This window comes from Ctenopharyngodon idella, chromosome 24, assembly GCF_019924925.1.
Source record: "Ctenopharyngodon idella isolate HZGC_01 chromosome 24, HZGC01, whole genome shotgun sequence".
Classification (NCBI taxonomy): Eukaryota; Metazoa; Chordata; class Actinopteri; order Cypriniformes; family Xenocyprididae; genus Ctenopharyngodon; species Ctenopharyngodon idella.
Window position 1 is genome coordinate 7,495,359 of NC_067243.1, and position 23,055 is coordinate 7,518,413.

At 39.6% G+C, this 23,055-nt stretch overlaps 1 protein-coding gene across 3 annotated transcripts in view; it reads right to left on the reverse strand.

Moving 5' to 3' along the window:
• peak1 (pseudopodium-enriched atypical kinase 1) overlaps positions 1-23,055 on the reverse strand; it is a 42,776-nt gene that overhangs the window by 13,437 nt on the left and 6,284 nt on the right. Inside the window, exons 2-4 of one of the 3 annotated variants that reach the window (XM_051885280.1) lie at positions 22,802-22,938; positions 22,573-22,675; positions 10-3,261 (exon numbers count right to left, since the gene is read on the reverse strand). In XM_051885280.1, the coding sequence (XP_051741240.1) occupies positions 10-3,173 (3,164 nt within the window). In that variant the 5' untranslated portion in view covers positions 3,174-3,261; positions 22,573-22,675; positions 22,802-22,938. Of the gene's footprint in view, positions 1-9; positions 3,262-5,323; positions 5,379-22,572; positions 22,676-22,801; positions 22,939-23,055 lie in introns of those variants that run through there. The other 2 variants (XM_051885282.1, XM_051885281.1) reach the window with 2 other exon arrangements.

The window sequence follows — 23,055 nt, forward strand, 5'->3', positions numbered from 1 at the left end:
ATAGCTTACTTCATGACTTTGCTAATGAGAATGCTGGCTCTGCTTTTGGGTGGAGTAGACAGACTGGAAGCTGCACCTTCTGCTGTGATACCCTCTTTGTGCTCCTCAACTCGAAGCTCCCCCTCCTCTCCACCAGTGACGCTCTCTGATTTGTAGGTGAATATGATCGTGGGTTTTTGGTGAGGGTCATCTGTCTTGGACTCTGAAAACCAGTGCTGTCTCTGTAAAGGTGGAGGAGGCAGTACAGTGATGACAGTCCCATCCAATCCCAACAACTTCCCTTTTTCCTTCTCTCGCTCCATTTTCTCTTTCTGTTCATCCTCATCTTTCCGCCGGCGGAAGAAACTCTTGAAGGATATCCAACGCTTGGGCTTGTTTCCGTCAGTCGAACGCCTGCCCTCTGCACCCGGACTGGTCTCTCCATCACTAGGTTTGGCCCCAGCTGGTCTGGTCCAGTTGCTGAAGTGCCTTTGGAGCAGGTTGGTTGAGTGGTAAGGAGAGGAGCTAGACCGGGCTGGGGGAAATGGGGCACTAGGTTCAGATTTGGGGCTTGTGGGCGGTACAGCAGCAGACGCACTCTGAGATTTGGGAAGGAGTTTATGTGGTGTGTCTTTGTGAGGTTCCGCAGAACAGTGGAGTGATTTAGGTCGGGTAAGTGTATCTCTGGAAGCATCCGGTGGCAGCGAGTAAAGCTCCTCAGCACTGTAGGTCTTACTCTGGCCAGCAGGGGAGTCTGGAGGAGAAGGTGGCGGCTGAATGGAGGCCACAATCTGAGACAGAACAGCACTTGCTTTCTCTCTTTGACCTGTACTTCCACTTAGTGTGACCTGGCAGTCTCTACTGCCCTCTGGCTGTTGCTCACTGCTGGGGTTACGAATATGATCCAGGCTGCTGTGGGCCAAAACACCAGGTTTAGGGCTTAAGCTACCTGCAGGAAGGACTGAGACACCTGTTGTAGTCCTGGATTTACCGTCGTTTACAGTCTGCCCAGATACTGTTGTGGTCCTCAGTTCCCCAGTAACAGTTACATCTGTTGTGTGCTTCAATTGAGGAGGTGTTTGCTCAGATGGAGAGGGCTGGGAACTTTCAGAAGATCCAATCTCTTCATATGTGTGGCTGGCCACTCGCTCTCCGGCCCCAGGCTTGGAATGCGGCAGCTCACCATTGAGCCCCAGAAAACTCTTGTAAACAGCCAGGTTATCATAAGCACTGGGATTAATCACTATGGGAACCTTTACCGCTTTTTTTGAGCTGCGTGCATATGCAGGCTCGTCACGGATGATGATGGGAAATGGGGGCATGCCGGCATTGTTGTAGCTGTTGAACTTGATCTCAGATAAGTTGGGCGATTTAGTCGGGACTGTACGGGCAGAGCCGAAGCCTGTAGTTGGAGACGTGGGAGCTGATTTGTGATTGATGAGCCTTGGAGCGGCACCGCCGCATGTAAAATCAACTTTAGGGATCTTCTGTCGAGGGCTGGTGCAAGATGTCCACACTTCTTGGTAACGGATACTGCCGGGTTTTGTGCGGAAACAGCTGGGGGCTGCAGAGGCAGAACCTGTAGGAGACTGAGGCATCAGTGGAGATAATGAAATGGAGGGAGATGCCACAGGTGAGACAGGAGATCTAGGGGACTGAGGGGAGGTGGGTGAGACAGGACAGGGGTCAGCAGAGGGGCAGAGCGCAACGTTGTGCCCACTTGACTTTGGAGTGCTTTCACTCGAGTGACTGTGATCATCTTTTGTGGCCATAGAGGCAGACACATCCACCACCGTATAAGGCTTACAGATAGGAGCCTTCTCAAGATTAACTACTCGATAAGGCTTGGCCTGCTCCTCAGTTGGGCTGAAGCTGATTGTGATTGGCTGGCCTGGAAGAGCTTGTGGGAGAGACCCACCCTCTCTCTGACTGTCATCTTGTTCTTCCAGTCGGATGGCTAGAACAGCTTTATGAGTTTCACTGGATTTAGGCGAACTCAGTCCTCTGGCTAAAGGTTCTTTACTAGGTGTTAAAGGAAGACCATTTCTCTGGTCACCAGTGCCCCTACTGCTGCCAGCGCAGGATTCTTCAGGCAGAGAAGCCAAGGACTCGGGTGAGGTGGTGGACTCAGAAGTGGACAGAAAGCCACTACCCTGGTGGTCAGAGGCATATGACAGAAGAGCAGGTGCTCCATTTGTGTCAACAGATGGGTATCCATTGAGAATCTCATCATAGCTGTCATCATAATCCACTGCACAGAACCGTTGCAGCGAACGGTTACGTAGAGGCACTGTATTCCACTTCTTCCCTAAAGCGAAGGGAACCGGGGATAGCGTGGCTGCACGGAAATTGGCAAAACGAGGTTGACCCCGCATTCGTATCCCCATTGCTAGCAACTCCTCGTCACTTTCATCCCAACTGTCATGCTCTCCATCATCATCATCCTCATCACCACTCTCATCCTCCTCATCATCACCGTCACTGGAAAATTCTGGATAACAAAAACGCCCTCCCTCAGAGCTGATAACCTCTGCACTGTCACTGAGGGAAACACGTTTCATTGCTCCTCTACCACCACTCCCAGCATGGAGACAGCTTGACGGTGGAAGGCCCCTCTCTAATGAGCGCCGGTATGAACTACATATCCGGCCAAAGAAGTAATCTCTACTTGAGCTTGGAGAAGATCCCAGACCAGCAATTTCTTTCAGCACGTCCGTCAGTCCATTGTTGTTGCTGCTAGTTGGCTGTGGGGAGATTGCACCATATGCCTCTGTCTGCCCGACCAAATCCTCTCCTTGATTGTTGTTTGTTCCTGCAGGTCTCTGGCTATTCAGGCTGTTGTGGTTCCACACAGTGAAAGGTGAGCTCTTAGTGACCTGCGCTCCCTCTGCAAGCCTTGGCACATTTCCCTCAGAGTCTAGACCTGGTGGAGAGCATGGCAGCATCATGGTTGGCTTTACTGCAATAGTAGGTTTCTTGGCAACAGGTGGGCGGACCTGCCCTGTACGGGATGAGGAAATGCTCCTCTGGCTGTTTGTAAGTTTGGCATTGACATTCGTCTTGCTCTCATTGGCTTGCTCTGGAGGCCGGTGTAGGCTCTTAGGCTTAAAGCAATTTTTGCACTCCCCTGGTTTCCATACATGTTCAGTGAAGGTGTTGCATGCAGACATGACTGCAGGGCAGTGCTGCAGCATCAGTGGACAGGAAAGCCCTCCATCACACACACAAACTGCAGGCTGAACTTCACACCCACACACAGTTTACAAACTGTGCTGTCAGTACCTGCAAAGAAAGAATAACAGAGTCAGTCAGTGTTATTTTGATACCAAATATAATCACTGTTTTCTTCTCACATGTAGGCTTGCTGAATGAGGCACTCATTACTCTTTCCAGCAGGGGTCAGAGTTTTACTCTTAGCATGATTTTCTAGTGTCTCTCTTTTACACACATACACAAACACAGGCTGCCAGACTCTCACAGCTTTATTTTTGGATCACAACGCAGCGCTGAGCAGTTTCAGGTAAACATCATGCCTTGTGACATACTGACACCACATACACAGACACAGTCAAACTTGAAAACCTATACTTTAACTATAACCCAAAACAAACCCTGCCCCCACCATTTACAGACACATTTGTTGCATGTTTAGATTAAGACATTACTTTATTTGTGAAATTTTTTTTACAAGTGAGGGACATTTTACCAAGTCAGCTTAAAGAGGTTTTACTATATTTATGAGGATTTTCTCCTCAGACATCAAGACCTCAAAAGTAATGAAACAATTACACCTGTTGTCTTGTGTCCTATTTCTCCCAACATCTGAAACACTTCAATTCTCTAAACCCCTTACACCGTGTCCTAACCAAACGCGACACGATAAGATTCTAGAAACAGATGCGACGCAACTACGAGACGTGACAAAATCAACCAAAAACCACAGCCAATCAGAATATACTACACAATTTAAACATTTAAAGTACATCCTGAGTGACTGAAACAATCTTTGTCATAATACACTTGTTTGTTCACATTGAGTTGACAGTTTGAACGTTCTTGTGCCCATTTATTTATTTTCACGATCTGAGGTGAATTATTCATGGTTACTTTCAGTACGGCAACAAAGCTGAGGACACAAAATGATATTCAAACGGACATTAGACGCTTTTAACAATAAATAAAGCACATAAACTTGAGATTATCACTGCTATACTTTGTGTTGTTGTTCTTGTGTTGTTAACTAGTTAGGACAAAAACTGATTAACATGGATTAACTTTTCTCCCGCGTGTCGCGGCATCGTTAGGACACGACATATTACAGCAATCGTATCAAACTCAGCTGGGAGAAAAATCCAGCAGAGTGTTAGTTTTTAGGCACTATTCACCTTATTTTTAAAGTAAGAGTGGGTGAGGCCATTTGTAAGTTGAATGTGCAAGGCTTCCGCTTCCAGTTATTTTATCTGAACAAAAACAGTCCGCTATGCTGCTTTATATTCCAACCTGGTATTTATACTATTATTTTAATTTATCATCATAATCATAAACACTTTTAGCACATATAGTTTTACCGTTTACTGCACTTTGTTATTCTTCTAGTTATTTACCTCTAGCGGCTAATGAATCAGAATCATTTATAGAAAATTGCTTACTACCATGTTGCAAAATAAGGTGGATTGGTAGCGTTAGGGTAGTGGCTCTGTTTTTTATGTGTGTTATATGTGATACAGTCAGGAACATAGGCTAAATGAGAAAGATGAGTGCTGGCAAGGTTTTACAAACTCTTAATTTGTGACCTGATGCTCAGCACTTGTTCAGTGCAAAGAGGGTCACAGTAGTCAGATCTTCAGGGTTAAAAAAACCAAAAACTGCAGAAAAACACGAATCAACAGACAAAATTTATCTAACAAAGGATCTACTGTTCGCTTTTTCAAATTCCTGATATAAATCAAAGGCAGAACTAGGCTACTCGCTGCACAATACTGAATAGGAGCTTTATGATTATGCTTTTATAATAGGCCTACATTTGAAAACAATTAAACAAAGTGCCCATCAATTACTTCACATGTAATTGTGTCCGTACCTGCCTTCCAGACGAAAAACAGAGAATTAGCATTGATTAATCATACTAAACAGATTTACTGTTTGGAAAATGTGGGTTTGGACTTGCTACAGCTAAAAAGCTATAAGATCTATAAAACCTCATTAGCTTTAAATCTATTAAAACATAATAAATATCTCTTTACAGACCAGCTAATTGCATATAATCTAAATCAGGATTTAGGAACACAGAGAAACCCACTCTAATCTCTCTCTCTTTCACACACACACATACACATTTACTAACCCAGCTGTATGTTTCTCTTATTTCTTTGACCGCTGCAATACCGAGGGTTAACCGAGCTCCTTCCTATTGTCATGTCTGTATGAGTGAGTGAGTGAGTGTGTGTGTCTAGGGGCAGATATATTTTTGTGCTCTCTGCTAAATCCATCTGCAGACTGAGAACAACATTCCATTGCACAACATCTGAGATTAATGAGAGACAGACAGACACAGAGAGAGACAGGAAGCAAGAGAGGGAGAGCGTTCTCAGGAGGATGCAGCAGCTCGTGCGTTAATGAAGCTCTTTATGGCTTTCAGACAGATGGAGAAACATCTCTCCACCCTTCATTTCCCTCCTCAGAGTTCATGTCACTTCTCCTATCTTCCTCCACTGTTCTTTTTTCAGGATTTGTTGACTCAAGTCTGCACTCATAGCTTTATTAAACAATACTTAAAATATAAAAATATAAAATAAGTTTGTCACAAATACATAAAAACCAAACTTAGATGCTTTGTAATTGTCTCAGTCAGATTTGGCTCCATAATACTGGTAGGATGGGATATATTTTCTGAACTGTTACTGTACCCAGGAAGTTAGCAGAAACGATCTAAGCTAAAAGAACTAGTCTTTGTCCGAAGAGGGCTGGACGATGTGTGCACAGTCACACCAGATGTCCTTAGCACAGAATGGCAAACAGGCAGATGTGATGTTTTTTAGAGATGTGTTTTTGGATAGTGCTAGGAAATATGGCACCGCTGTCTAGCTGAGGAACATGCTGCCACATTCGCAAAAAAAAAAAAAAAGACAAAATCAGAGTGGTTTATTCATGAAATGCTCCTCCTGACAGCAGACAGAGGCAGGAACCAGGCACAATTTTGAGAAGAACCTTAAGGCTCCTGCTTCTGAAGGCCAGAGCTTGAGAATCTTTGAAAGTAGACCAGCAGTCAGTGCTGTTTCAGATATGAAACATTGTTGGTTCAAATGCCAGAATGGTTGATTGATAAACCTCCATGACTGAGCCCTCCAGTAAAGGAACACAACACCAAGCTAATACAGGGGACTAGATCTGCATGAATAAAATATGACACATTTGAACAAATATATGACAAAATAGTAATGAGTCTCTCTTTCTCAGTACAATTTCAGTTCTCTGGCTCCTTCACTGAGTCTCTCTCATGTTTCACATACCTGAGTGATGACATCACTCCAACCACTCGGATCTAAACTCCACCCTCACACTCTCTCTAGAGCCGCCAGTGTGTGTGGTGCTCAGTGACTGAGATGTGCGGGGTGTTCAGTGTGTAGGTAATGATCCGATTGATCTAGAGGAGCTACACCAGATAGAGTTACAGCAGAGAACATATAGAGTTACAGATGTAAAGTTATAGCAGACTGAACAGATAAAAAATGACAGCAGAGAGAACAGATATAGAGTTACAGCAGTAACTAGAGCAGGTATATATGGGTGGAGAAGACTGAGCAGTTATATAGCAATAGAAGCTAGAGCAAATGTAGAGTTAGAGCAGAGAGAGAAGGTATAGCAGTTTATGTATGTATAGAATTAAGAGTGGCTAAAGCAGGTATAGTTATAGAAAATAGAGCAGATATAGATTCAGCAATTAAAGATGATTTGGGGCTAAAAAGCAGGTATGGGGTTATAGAATAAGCAGGTATAGAGTATCAGAAACTAAAGCAAATATAGAGTTACAGTAGCTAGAGCAGATACAGGCAATGAAGCAAATTGAGCAAATACAGATTTACAGCAGCTCGAGCGGTTATTGAGTTATAGCAGTAACTAGAAGGTATACAGTAACAGAAGCTAGAGAAAATGTACAGTTTCAGCAGACAGAGAAGGGATACAGTTACATCAGATTTTGTATGTAAAGAATTACAGCAGCTTTATCGCAATTATGAGTTATAAAGTCAGAATTGCGAGATTCGTAATTGCGAGTTATAAAGTCAGAATTGCGAGATTCGTAATTGCGAGTTATAAAGTCAGAATTGCGAGATTCGTAATTGCGAGTTATAGTCAGAATTGCGAGATTCGTAATTGTGAGTTATAAAGTCAGAATTGCGAGATATAAACTCGCAATTGCGAGTTAGTCAGAATTGCGAGATATAAAATCGTAATTGCGAGTCATAAAGTCAGAATTGCGAGATTCGTAATTGCGAGTTATAGTCAGAATTGCGAGATTGGTAATTGTGAGTTATAAAGTCAGAATTGCGAGATATAAACTCACAATTGTGATAAAGTCAGAATTGTGAGATATAAAATCGCAATTGCGAGTTATAAAGTCAGAATTGCGAGATATAGTTGTAATTGTGAGTTATAAAGTAAGAATTGCGAGATATAAACTCGCAATTGTGATAGTCACAATTGTGTTATAAAGTCAGAATTGTGAGATATAAAGTCGCAATTGCGAGTTATAGTCAGAATTGCAAGATGTAAAGTCAGAATTGCAAGATATAAACTCACAATTGTGTTATAAAGTCAGAATTGCGTATTATAAAGTTGCAATTGTGTGTTATAAACACGTCTTTGTCCTCAGAATTGGACTTCATAACACGGAATTGCGACTTTATATTACAATTCTAAGAAAAAAAAAAAGTCAGAATTGTGAGATAAAATTCTCAATTAAAATTCGCAATTCTCTTTCAAATGGTTTTATTCCTTGGAGGAAACAAACTTCCCTAAGAAACACCATAAACTGTGCTAGGGAAAAAAAGCTGTTATAAAATCTGTGTATTATTGTGCCTTTGACAAAAATACATATTCATAGGCACTACACACATAGCCAATTACATCAACAGATCTAGAAAGAGAACCAAACAACTAATTATTTTTGATCCACAACCAACGGAACTGTGTTGTTTGTGAACAGCAGGATGAACGTTCTCTGTACTAGTATAAAGCTGATTGGAAACGACTCAACACCACTGGCAGGTCTTGTTGGGTTACCATGACAACCTAAAAGCTCATGCACACAGACCTGAAATGCAGGTTCCAAAATTACTCTTCTTCACAACTTAGAGGAAAAACATTTCTCAGTGCTAAGAGCGCTTACCACAGCACCTTTAAGATCATTAAAATCATTTGACCCAAACCCCTGAGCCTGAGATCCGATACGCATCTGCCCACATTCCAATAAACCTTTGACCCAGAGATGCTCCAAACCTCAGAACCAGCCTGACCCGGTGGATCAAGTAGATTTTACAGCTTCCTGAACACAGCTGGCACCTGTCTAAAATAATCTGCACCTGATAAAAGATTCATCTTCATCACTGTCCGCTATAAAGGCCGAACAGCACCCATGGGCTTTTAAACAACAAATGCATGAATGAGCAACAAAGAAACAGTCGGGGAGAGAGTACTTATAACACAATCTCCTAAACAAATTAGCTTGGGAAACCCGAGTCTTTGGAAAGCTAAGAGGAAAAGACATTAGGATCCATTATGACATTAGAAGCTCTTTACTCGGCTTGGAGTCTCTCTGCCTGCATTTAAATAATGTTTAAATGAATCCTCTAGTACGGGATGTTACTCAGTGACCAATGGGATCTTCAGGGTGATGTTCTTGGACAACAGAAACCATTATCTATCAGTGTAATGTAAAGTGCCATGTGGAGTCTTTACGTTCCTTCAATCTGAACTGATGGCTGCTGGTGGATGGCTCCCTGTTGTCTGATTGAATCGGTGCAGAGATGAGTGCACGCATATAGTGCCTCACTGAGAGAAATGCATCATGGTATCTAAAGGTTTCATGCAGTGCATGTGCATTTCAAATTTCTCCTGGGGTTTAAAGTTCAAGACAGTGAAACTTTTCTGAAATATCCTGCCTGATGTACAATCTGGGTATAAAAATGTGACTTTAACCCTTATGCGCTGCTCGTTTTGATTTATAAATCGTGCGCTCGATTTACTATTTTGTTCCCTTGATTTATAAACTGTGCGCTCGATTTACTCTTTCGTTCCCTCGAATTATAAATCGCGTGCTCAATTTACTGATTCGTTCCCTCAATTTATAAACCGTGCGCTCGATTTACTATTTCGTTCCCTCGAATTATAAATCGCGCACTCAATTTACTGATTCGTTACCTCAATTTATAAATCGTGCGCTCGATTTACTATTTCGTTCCCTCGAATTATAAATCGCGCGCTCGATTTACTGATTCGTTCCCTCGAATTATAAATCGTGCGCTCGATTTACTGATTCGTTCCCTCGATTTACTGATTCGTTCCCTCGATTTATAAATCGTGTACGATTTGCTGATTCATTCCCTCGATTTATAAATTGTGTGCACGATTTGCTGATTCGTTCCCTCGATTTATTAATCGTGCGTGCAATTTACTATTTTGTTCCCTTGATTTATAAATCATGTGCATGATTTACTGATTTGTTCCCTCGATTTGCTAAATCGTGCGCATGATTTTCTATTTCGTTCCCTTAATTTATAAATTGTGCGCATGATTTACTGATTTGTTCCCCCAATTTGCTAAATCGTGTACACAATTTACTAATTTGTTCCCACGATTTACTATTTCGTTCCCTTAATTTATAAATCGTGTGCATGATTTACTGATTTGTTCCCCCAATTTGCTAAATCGTGTACACGATTTACTATTTCGTTCCCTCGATTTACAAATCCTGCACACGATTTACTGATTCACGGCAGGCACAAATGCACGTATCCGATTCATATCAGATTTATTTCCACATATGAATCAGGCCTGAAACCGATCAGAGAATATCGGAATCCATGCGCTTTTTTCCTGCTTACGCGTTCGTATCCGATCTGTGGGGAAATCGGAAATTGGGTCACTTGAACCATGCAGTGTAAATGCGGCCCAAGTCTGCTTATGTCTGTCTTTTCTCTGAAAATGGTATTGATGACTTATACCGCACTGCACAGATTTTTGTCCAATCAAATTCGCTCTGGAATGAGTATGTCTCTCTCACTAAAACCACCTGCAACTGACTACCAAGTTAAAAAAAAAAAGTAATGTAAATGTAAATGTGTGGAGTTAAACACATTATAGATTAAACTCTTATTTCAAAAGAGCAAGAAATATCCTGTTTATATCCTGTCTCCTTAAACGATTTATTGATCACCTTTGTCCTGTAAGATTGTGTAATATAAGCAACTGCCAAGTCAATTTTCTTGTAATCTGACCTAACAACGCTTGAACGCACACCTCACTGTTTTTCCCGAACACAAATAAGAGGGGTAATCAGCCTGAATCCCGAAGGAAACAAAAGCATGTTTAACAGAATGGTCTGAGAAAAATACGCTCAGTCCGACTGTAACCATTGTGCGCGTGTGTGTCATCAAAGGGATGACAGATTCCCTCAGTGAGCTGAATACAGGATCAAAGCTTTACTCTAATCACACAGTGAATAATAATGAGAAACTGATCTGCAGCACGCACACACACACACACGTACGCGCTGGCTTCCCCCGGCAGTGTGCATGCAGCTTCCATATGGGAGAGTTACATAACCGACTCATCTTCACTACACAATAGATTCATCTTATTCTTTTATTCCTTCTATCGCTCCAGTCTCTCCCTCTCTCAGCAGGTGACGATTCCGCATATGTTCGACAAACCCATGGCTGAAATAATTCAGTTGAGGTTCACTGAAGAGCTAAACATTTTTAATGCAACTAGGACAGAAAATTCATGAATATGGCACACAGATAATACGAGCACAAACACAAACAGCTGCTCCAAATCACTGAGACGAGCAACAATACGGGTCTGTTCCAAAAACTAGTGATTTGGAACTCTCTTTATAGGCAGCAACTCTATATGGCACACTACAGGTCTTGATATACTCACGGCAAAGTTCTTTGCTTAGGGGTAAAAAGAAGTTCGAAATACCTGAGCAGTGATATACTGGAACATTCCAACGCCACCCACACTGCTGAGAGCGGTGTCTAGATGAATATGTAGATGTAAACTGCGCACTTTCCTCTCAATAACAAAATTAACAAAAATGACAGCAGTGAGAAAAAAAAAAAAAAACAGTTAAGAAAGCGTGAGATCATATGTGGATATGTTTGCAAGAGCGCTGCAATTCAGCAATCAAATCAAGTACAGTCACGTCATGTTTATTTATTCAGCACTCAAATAGATTGCTTTAGCAAGCCGCATCAGATCTACAGTATCCACCTAATTTTGAAATGTGGAACTATTTTCTGTGATTGTGAATAACAAGAAGTAAATCAGTGCATAAAAAAAGGTAAAATGATTTGCGCTGCAAACCAGTGTGTTTGTAATTATGACAATACATTGGAATGAAATATCAGTTTGCGATATCAAGCAGCATGAGTTGTTTTGTACAGCTAAAAATAACTGGAAGCGACTGACACCAAAGCCAGACACATTAAAATTACAAATGGCCACGTCCGCTCTTACATTAAAAAAATTAAATTAAACATGAAAAAACAGTGTTGGTGTCATTTTCAATTAGAATATCAACTTCAATTTCTACTATAAAGCAGCTCTTCAGTGTATTCATGTCTTCACTTGTGTCTGACCTTGACAGACTCAATGATTTGAAGGTGTTTTACCAACTGGAGTGAACTTTTCTGTAAAGTTTGCTTTGGAAAAGCTGTTTCGGACACCCGAAACAAACAATCTTCGTTTTGGCCTGATTTTGTGCGATGCTTGTCATTAAAAAAAAAAAAAGAAAAAAAAAAAAGCACACAAATAGGTAAAAAAAAAAAAAATGTTGAAATGGAATTAAAAATTGAACATTTTTCTTTTTATCAGTATTTTTTTAATTAAATACATTTTAAGTATACATTTCTCCCATTTTGTCCACCATCTTTGGCTCGTCGCAATGCATTTTGGGTTTAACTTTGCAAAGGATTCATGTAAAAAAAACAACAACAAAAAAACAGACAGAGTGCAAAAGAATAGAATTGAATGCAGGGGTTTGTATTGCGATTGTAAACCTTTTTTTAAACCTGACACACCGTCTAAAAACAATACTCGTGGTGGGGTACAAAAAAAAAAAAAGATGGTATGATGCAACAGTTCTCCATATGAATGCGTATGGCTGTAGTGGTGGTAAACAACCAGTCAAATGCACTAATTGACTAGTCGGTTGTAGTGTTGTCAAAAATATCGATACTTCAACATGCATCGATACTGAAATATCTGAAACGGTTCCAATACTCCTTTTTTCTGCAGTATCGATACATTGATACCAGCTGCACGTTCTCACTCTCTCTTCTCTCCAATGGCGAATTGAGACACACCCGCCTCCTCTCACTCACTCGTCTCATAGGCTCCAGTTGAATAGTGCTTGTATTGTGTATAATTTTAGTCAGGTTTCAGGCTCACACCAAAAAGCACACTTACCACTGATCTATATAAGTCGTCCCCTTGGAATTATGAGGTTCTATCTGACATTTTTGTCAAAATTGAGTTATTCACATATTCATATTCTGTGACAACTTATTTACATTATGTGATGTTTCTTTTTTTAAGTTGTGTACATTTTGGTACTTTTTTTTTAGAAAACAAAAAGGTTCTATCTACAAAGTCGCACTCTAACTTGGTTCTATAAGGTTCTATCCAATCAGCACTTCGAATGCACACACGAGGACCAATCAGCATCAGCATTCTTTGTCACGTTGCCGCGGAAGAGAGCCCAGTAAACGCTAAATCGGTGAAGAGAAGACCAAATAATTTCACACAACACGATGTTTATTAGAAACATCATGATCGACTATTTTATTTATGATCTTGTCAATGACAGCAGCCCAAATTCTAAGTCTTTTTGTGTGTTTTGCTGTAGCTATCTGTTGCTGAGGAGTTATTTTCAGTTAGACACCACGTTAACGTTAGCCGACAGCGCTATTAAGAGGATAGGTTCGAGTTTTGTAGTCTATTTGCTTTATTCCAGTCACGCCATTGTCATATGAGGGAAAGTTATGTATTAGGTTATGTTTTAACCTTGATCCATCCTGTGTACTTGAATTGAGCTGTATAGCTATAAAGCTCTGCCCTATGGCATACTGGATTAAAGTGTATACTAGATTAAGTGAGATCAAATGTTAAATTTTACATTGTTGGTAAAAACTGAGTTGTTGCATAGTTTAAATAATTTAAATATTTTAAATGTGAAATATTTTTAATTATATATAGTCAGTGAAACATTTTTCAATGTTTATTAAACTTTGCTAAACACCTTTGTCTGTTTTCTTGCAGTTTTTTAGTCTTAAAATGTCTTGAATTTTACAATATTAAGCCTTAAAGGTCAAATAGATAATAATTTAATTGATGGGGTCTTAATTACAACAATAAACGTTCAGCCATACTGATGTCTAGAGAGAAAGCCATTTTACATGTCCCACTTTCTGTGGAATAAAGTCCTGCTCAGATGTATTACAGTAGCTGCTTTCTATCTAAACAAAAGGAAACTTAAAAGTTAAATTGTTCCTGCAATGTGTTAAATTGCCCATCATATTCCTATACCTAAATTTAACATCTGCACTGGACAAAATATTTAGCACTGCCTTTTATGCTTAACTTGAACAAGAAAAAAATATTCATTTAAAATATGAAATAAATGTCATAAAAGCCATTAAATTTAACTTTCTCATGCATGTCAACACATTGTTACAACACTAATTTTGTGTTTTAAAACATATTTTAAGTAAACTGTTTGTGTTTCTTGAAAATTATTGCTTCAATTAATTTTTTGGCAGATAGAACCTTATAATTCCGAGCGAAAAGTGTTTTTTTAGAATTAGAAGGTTCTATCTGCGTTTGACCCGTTCCAAAAATCCCCATTTACAAATTTGAGAGGATTTTGATATATTGTACAGTTAGAATACTTTTAGGGTCCCTGTCACTTTCATGATTGAAAGAAACTTGTTCCCCATATAGCTTTTGGTATATGAAATGCAAAAACTTTGAAGCTCATTATCTCAAAACCGCTCAGAATCCAGATAGAACCTTAGGGGACGAAGTGGCGCGCACATAAAGCCGCATCTCAAACAGCTCGCGAGTACCAAATTAACTTCTTTTTTGTCACTTATTGAGCTTAAATGGTCAAATACAAAATTAAATCAAAACTTAAAGCCATGTTTATTTGTCTATTTATTCTATTGTATTTATTTGTGCTATCGTTTGCAATTTGTTTATTTGTTCTTATTATATTACTGTTTACTTGTCTTTTTTTTTTTTGTAAATGTAGTTCAACGACTCAAATTAAGCCTCCCTGTGCTGCGTGTAAGGTATTACAACAAAAGTTATCAAAAACAAATTACAAATTATCTGTTTGGTGGTATATATGGCAGTTTTCCCAGTGGTATCGGAAATGGCATCGAATGTCAATATTTTTCAAGGTATCTTCGATATTTTTCAAGTTGGAAATTCCAATATCGTGAGCAGTCAAACATTGTGAAAAATAAGCATGCATTCCATCGAAGAAAATAGGTTGTATGGATCTGCAAAGACAGGACAGTGAGTAAATTATGAATTTTTAAATGTATTTTTTTTAATTTGGGTGAACTATCCCATCTTCTTATGCAATGCATGACTCTTCATGTTATTCTGAAGGAAAAATCAAAATGTAATAAGTTTCATTGCTTCTGAAAAGACCTTTCCTTTCTGCTGATGTAACCAACTCTGCAGAGGCACAGAAAAATATTGTCATCTAATAATATTATAGCCTGCTTTGTCTTGCTTCCTACCAAGGTTTCTTTCTCAAACCGCTTATATCTTCCTTGCCTCTGTGATATTGACTTGCTCGTCGGGGATTGCATGCACTATTCTTCGTAAAGCTGCTTTGAAACGATTTGCATTAAAAATGAAAAGCACTATACAAACAAATTTGAATTTAACCGAATTGCTTTTCGTGATCAAATCCTGATGCATTTGATCAAGTCCCACCCTTCATTATTTCCCACTAACTATTCAGTCCGACTCGGAAATGAGTCACATTATGGATGTCGCCGTTTCTGTTATGAAAATATTAAGAATAAGAGAGTGATTTTCCAGTAGGAGAGGGAGAGGCTGATATAGGCATAATTTCCAGCATCCTCTTGCACAGCTGCAATAACAGGCCACCCTGAGCAGGGCAGGACAGAGCAGGACTGGGTAAGTCGGATGACACAAAAAGCCTTCAGGATTACACCGGGCCCCTGGGGGCCACCATGGCCTGTGATCTTCCTGCACACATTAAGCCGGTCAAAGCAGCTGTCCTGAGGAAATACTGTGAGAATTCAAACACACACACAGAGGCTTTGAACTCAGCCTGTATGTTTCATCAAGTAATCAATACCTGAACCACAACAGACCCTAAACTCTAGTCTCACGTAGTCAGACCGTTTACTGTCGGCACTGATTCAGCTTATTCCAGCCAAGATGTGCCCTCTTAATCAGGAAGTTAATGGGCTAGTAGCCAAAAAGCCTGTTCACCCCAAAATAACTATAACTATATTGGCGTTCATGCTAATGGCCGATAACTTTTAATGATTATTTTGATAATCAATTAGTTGGCCGATCATTTATTGGATTAATCTGATTAAAAAGCCTTTCTTTTTTTCTTATTTTATTGACAAAACACACTATCCAACATCTTGCCAATGCTGTCCTTCAAACAAACGTGCCCAATCCCTTTTACAGTTACCACTCTCATAAAATACTTGAATTACATGTTAACTTTTAAACCTAAATTTAACATCCAACAACAGATATGTCAGCAAAATGAATATTTTTTCGCTGAATATTATTCCCTAATGCGTCCCGACTCCCATCTGTTTGAAGTTTAACGCAGACTGTCAGGACGAACATCCATGCAAAATGGAAATACTTGTGTGAATTTGTAACACTTACAGATAAGGATATAACCGTAAAATGAAAGTTTTGCGCTGAGGAAACATACAGTATCACACATTAAACAGCACACGCATTTGTCGAAGCGCCTGACAGGGCAAGCTATGTTAAACATTGTGCTAATGCATTAGCTTGGAGCTAAAAAGCAAGAATTCTCATGTTTTGGGCAGCCTGGATCACGTCACAGCAGCTCGCTCTGTTTCCTCCACTGTTTTTAGATGCATTTTGTCCATTGAAATGTTATTCAGTGCTGTAATTTGATGCCAACTGGCGGACGTTTTCCTTGCACGGTGGGCAGACGCGATTAATCGATAATGACATTGGTTGTCGTTGATTTTCATTATCGATTATTATCGATTTTATCGAATAGTTGTTGCAGCCCTAGTGATAATTTTCTGTTTGTTATAAGCGCACACTGTAGTTTTGTCGCCTACCACTTTAAATGCTTGAGCTCTTTAAAGCAAGATGGATTCTGATTCGCTTTTAATGTTTTTAATTGTTCATTAGCTGGAAAAAATCATTCTGAAAGTAATTCCAATGATATTGTTCCCCTTTGTCGTTATTTGTTGTGGCGTGGACGTCATTACTTTCATAGAATTACAGCAATTATGGGCCTTAAAACTACTAAGATTTTAGATTTTTTTTGGAATGCACTGATATTGAAAGTCTGAGCAAAACAATCAGTGATAATCAATAACCAATAAACAGGTGATTTAATTAAAATTCGTCTAAATAAATTAAAAAGAAAATACTAAAAACTAAAAAGGTGATAGTGAATAACAGGGCTTAACATTAACTTTTTTGCTCACCAGCCACTGTGGCTAGTGGTTTTCCAAAGTTACTAGCCACTCAGCATTTTCACTGGCCACAATTTTGACATTGATACCATGGGGAAAAACTCCCATATAGATATTTTTAATATTACCTCATAATTTGGCAGCAGGTTTATTAGGCTGCTGTCACTTTAAGACCTGACGCACTGATCCATTATTCTGTTACACATGTGTTTTCTTTCTCAACTGTTTATGTTCACTTAAAACATAACTGACTGTGATTATGTGAACACTCTTCAAATTATGCGCAATACTCCCAATCCCACGCCGAAATTAAAGCCCTGTAACACCAACAATATTCATCTGGAGCAAATGAAACGAGTGAGTGAGGGAAGGCGGGTTTGTGTGTCAACTCGCTGTCGGAGAGATGAGAGAGAGCGCAGCTGGTATCGTGTATCTATTCTGTGGAAAATTAGTATTGGAAGCATTTCAGATATTTCAGTATCGATATGTATCATATAAATATAAACTATAAATAAAAAATGTATATATTATACATAAAATTCAACCCACCAAAGTTGCTAGTAGGAGTGACTGCATTACACGCCACTGCTGAAATACACCCGCATTGGGTGGGTGTTAATGTCAAACCCTGGTAAATAAATTTAAAAAAAAATGGCCTATATATTAAAAAATAATATGTATAAAAATAAAGTGAATTCAGGCATCACAACATTATAATATACAGTATGAAAAATGGATGTCAATTTTGAGATCTGCTGGAGATTATATTTAACAACATTATTAAATTATTAGTGTTTTTAAAGATTAACTTTAAGTCAGCATTAGATGATGACAAATAAGGTAAATGAGCATAAAAACCTTTTTTTTTTTTTAACATAACATTTTATCAACAGGTTCATCTGAAATTGATCATATCAAAATACCAAATAAGCAAATGCCATATTGGTGCAGCGTTATAGTTGTGTGATTTTTCTGTGGTTTCCCTGGACGACCAATAACGTCAACCCCCTCGAACCAACACAAACTGCTCTAATCCGAACCGAAAACTTCCCCTCCTCCTTTCAAAGCCAGACCTGACAAAGAGATGCACACTAGAGCAGCAGAACTATAATACGAAGAAGAAACGCTGCTTCATAAATATTCAGATGTGTTAGGGACACACTGTTCTGTTTAAAGAACAACTGAAACGTGATTCACACATATACTCAGATGTTTGTGCGTCTCGCTAACCTTTGTGTGAGTGTTGATAGCATGTTCTCATGCCACGGCACATTCCAACCGTGTCTAAGACTAAACAGCAGCTACAGTGATAGAAACCAGAGGAATTCAGCGCTGTCACCCACTCAAGTGCGTGTGTGAGAGAGGTCTTTGCAAGGGCATCATTTTATTTGCAGTAATTGGATTTTGAGTGCCATTTGGCTGATTCACTTAACGCTTTTAACCATTTCTCAACCATCGATGCCGATTTAATACAGAGATCAGGCGTTTTTTGGGTTCAGTGTGCTCACAGGATGTGGCTTTGAGAAAACAGATCTCATTCCTGCATTCCTCTGTCGCCATAATGGCCTCACTATCAGCCAATCAGCATCCAGAACCAATTATGGCATTATGACCTCAAAATCTCCCTGGAGATAAACAGAAAAGCAAGACAAAGACAAGCAAGTCCATATTTTCACATGTAGGGAAGTACCTCTGCTAGACACCTAAACAACGCACGCACAATTCTATATAAGGCGTCTTCCATTGGGCTGAGTCACCGTTAGTGCTTATAAGGGAGCAGGACTAATATTTACACTAGAGAGGTCAGAGAATGTGAGTTTGTGCTACAACTGTTTATATGAGCACCAACACACACACACCCATTAGAATAATCGCTTCCTATGGGAGTAATAAGATAGGGTGGGGGTTCTGACATCACTTCCTGTTGGGTAAACGACAGGAAGTCCCTGTGGGTTAAATGAGCCTGTATAATTAACAAGCTTCAGGATACTAGCTGCTTACTGCACAGCTTTTTTAAAAAGTGCATTAGTATGCCATGGTAATCACATTACCTCAATGTTTAATTTAACGTAGAGTCGAATTAGCATCTTGGAAAACAAGTTGTTTTTCCAATTCTGCCTGACTAGAAATGGAGGATGACATTGTGGGATACAGTATCTCATGAGTGTTGTATACTGCACATTATCCAGGTAATTTATGCTTACAGAAAATAGAAACGGTAGTGTGCTATTCTGAACATAAAATGGCTGAAAACATGCAGGAACGCAAATGCTTATCCATCGGATTAGTCCTGCTGTACATACTTGATGTGTGTTCTTTAGTTAATGTAGAGGTAATAAACCTCAAGAACTCAAGAGGGCAATAAAGTTACCTTGAAATGTCTGTGCCATTAAATAAGATGTTTTTATTGATGCAATGAAATTTCACCAACCAAGAACATACAGCTGAGAGTGAGAAAGCAAAAAAATTATTATTTTCTGGGTCAGTCAAAACTGTTTTATTGACTAGCGCTAAGAAACTAGCATTTTTTTGATGAAGATTTTTACTCTTTCAGCATCTATTTCATGCACACAACTTGGAAACGCTATGCGTAACTAGATATAAATGTGATTCTGTTCAAACGGTTGCAAAAAGAAAAAACTGACCAAAGAAGAAAAGAGTTTCGCTATTTACTTGCGCAGAGCACTAGCGACTAGGGGCTGAGTGACTTCAGATTTTTTAAAAGTTGACATTTATGTGATTAAAGTCGAGTCGACATCGACTAGTCGCCAATGACGTCAATAGACAAATAAGCCTGAACCTCGACCTGAGACTTGAATGCGGGTCGCCTTGCGCACAGCTATGGCATATGACACAGTGCTGCCCACAAGGCTATTGCTCCTACACAACAGCTTGTTTATATCAGTTCTTTTGTCTTTGGGTCATTATATTTCTCACAGATTTCTGCTCATTCGCTCCCACTCCTGCTTTCAAAACGTTTTCAAATTCAAACATTTCCGTGTGCTTTCAAACGCTCCCATGCGTTGATCATTGTAGCCAATCACAGACATACCCGATGAATGCTAGAACACAATGGCCAATCAGAAGTGTTTACGAATCCGCTCAACAGTACTCAAAGTGTCACATTTTTAAAATTTCAGTACCGACTTGGTATCGAAGCCGGTACTTTTGACAACACTAATGGTCATACAGATAAGAGTAAGACATCATTCGAAACTGTAAAGTTCTTTTACGTGTTTAAACTCACAATAAAAACAAAACATTGCGCTTTTGTAAAATAAAGAAAACAAACAGGATGGCGCTTTCTGTCATCCTGGTTTCCTTTCCGTGAAGCTTGTGGAGCTTAAAATTAACCAAACCCCGCATATAGGTTAGCAAGCTCTTGCGTACCATCTGAACCGTTCTGAGTTAGCGCATAGATCGTCTGTTCTTCTCCTGCTCTTTTTCCTGTTGTGGCAGTTAGCAAACAGCATTGCATTACCGCACACACGCCCTTCTGGATTGGAGTGTGGATAGCCTGTGACTGACTGTATTTGTCGCCTGACTGTATGCACCGATCCGTGATGGTTCGGGATGAATACATGTACCTATAACGACATTTCAAAACACTTACAACACTTGAATGCTCAAGCCTAGTTTAAATGTCAAACTTATTCTAAGCAAATCAACAAATTAGTACTTACTAATGCTTACTTCAAGTGTAAATCAGTCGTCTTTGCGTGTTTATAAACAACTCTGTATTATACTAACAAAGTCTGCCTAATGGCCAAATTGGGAATAGAAAGCCTTCAAAAATACACCACAAATATGGAAAAACTAGAATGAAAGGAAAAAAAGCTGGCTCTGAGATTGTGTTTCAGCCTGAAAGCTTCATGCACAGCTCAAAACCCTTTGTTCGGTTATGTATGAGTGTGCATGTGTTAATGGGCAGGCAATTATGCAACCTTGATGGGAAACTTTAGAGTGAACGAGTGGTAGCACTAGAGCTCTAAAATATCAGCATTAACACAATTTCAGCCTACACGGCTCTCAATGCCAACCTCAAACCACCTCCACTCTTTCTTTCTTGTAGTCTGTCTCTCTTTCCTTTGGCTTCTCACATTCCCTCTGTTCTTCTGAACGCCCGTGGGCTGTATCTCTCACTCACTCATGCTTGTTTGATAACGTCTTCTCTTACTTTTATCCTAAGGTGGTTTTGTAAAGATCTAAAGTTTTTTTTTGTATTATTTCCAGCAGATAGTTTGTATGAAATCCAGTTCATTCATTTCACTTCCTGACCCTCATGCCAAGCCAACTGCAGTTCAGGGTGGCCTGAGTCTGGAAACTTATAAAAGTCTCTGCATGCAGCCTGAGACGGCAGACAAGATTTCAGCAGCTGATTTGAAGCAGAGCAGGGGTGGGGCTAATGTGCTGTGGGTGTGGCTTAGAGAGTGGGCGGAGCAGGCAAGACCTCAACACAAAAAGAACCCTCGTGAGAACCGAGCCAATTCCAGCAAATTCCTATTCAATGACAGCAAGGACGAACCATCTCCATGACAATTAGGGCAAATCAGGGCAGTCTGTCTGGAGGAAACATGTTTTTGATATCAGGATTTCCAAAGGGATCACTTAAAGAGAAGCATGCCGTCATCATGATGGAGAAGACGTCTCGGCGATGACATCATGTATGATATCACCCTCTATTATTAAGCCTAATATTCCCTCTGTGGATTAACAGATCATAAAACATGCCAGTAAATCACATTTAAGTCTTGAGGTGCTACGACAGGCAGATGGTGCGCGTTATCCGCTGAAAGACACACAAACAGATCCTGGATCAGTATGTAAAAGACTGCCGTTTGACTCAGAGTTTCAAGTCAACATCAAATGAAAAGACATCATGGAGTTCAGAAAGGGTTTTTGGAGACGATTTTTGCAGACCCTGCCAGGATTATCTGCACTTCACTCAGAGTAGCCTTGAGCTAACTGGCACCTTTTGTTGCTATGGGAACTGCTGATGCTGTTGTCATGATGTCACTATGACTGAAACTCAAAATTCTACGACACATGACCCCTTCATCACTGTGGAGATGATCATGTACTTCACTGAATCCCAATTCACATGCTTTTACATACTAAGGATGTGCATGAGTAATCAACTAGTAAAAACACCATTCAAACTGCAGAAATTGATTTTCCACGGCACCTTTGCCTGCCGCAGGCAACAAAAGTACTTTCTTACTGAATCCTTCTCCTAAATCTTGCTGTTACAAGTGAATATATTGGATGGCACCCAATTGCAATGCTGAGGAGATGCTGTGTGCTTCCAAGTGGCAATATTTAGATTTTCATTGGTATATTCGGTTCTTATTGGAGTCATGCATCTACAGTATAAAATTAACACCAATAACCAGCCAAATGTGGGTACTTTTTAAACAGCTGCAGGTATTTTTGATCATCTACCATCTTGGACTGACATTTAACAAGAAATGCAAATTGCTTAGAGGTACAGAGATGTGCATCTAAAGAATTACATATTGCAGAACAGACCAAATCAAAGCTTTCAATAAGCATGATTGTTCAAGAAGGACTCTAAAAAGAGGTATAGAAGACTTCACAGATGGCATTGACTTTGACATACCTTTTTTATTATGAATAATACACAATCTCAATCTCACATACTACACTGGAGAGATAGTATGATAAATGGGATTCAGCATTTGTCTTTCTGTGAAATACACTTTCTGTGGGGAAAAACAACAACTGTTATAGGTTTATACAATGATTTAGTCTTGCAAAAATGTAATATTAATTGTATAGTTGAAGGGTTAGTTCACCCAAAAATGAAATTTCTGTCATTAATTACTCACCCTCGTGCCGTTTTACACCCGTAAGACCTTCGTTGATCTTCGGAACACAAATTAAGATATTTTTGTTGAAATCCGATGGCTCCGTGAGGGCTGCATAGCCAGCAATGACATTTCCTCTCTCAAGATCCATTAATGTACTAAAAACATATTTAAATCAGTTCATGTGAGTACAGTGGTTCAATATTAATATTATAAAGCGACGAGAATATTTTTGGCCAAAAAAACAAAATAGCGACTTATATAGTGATGGCCGA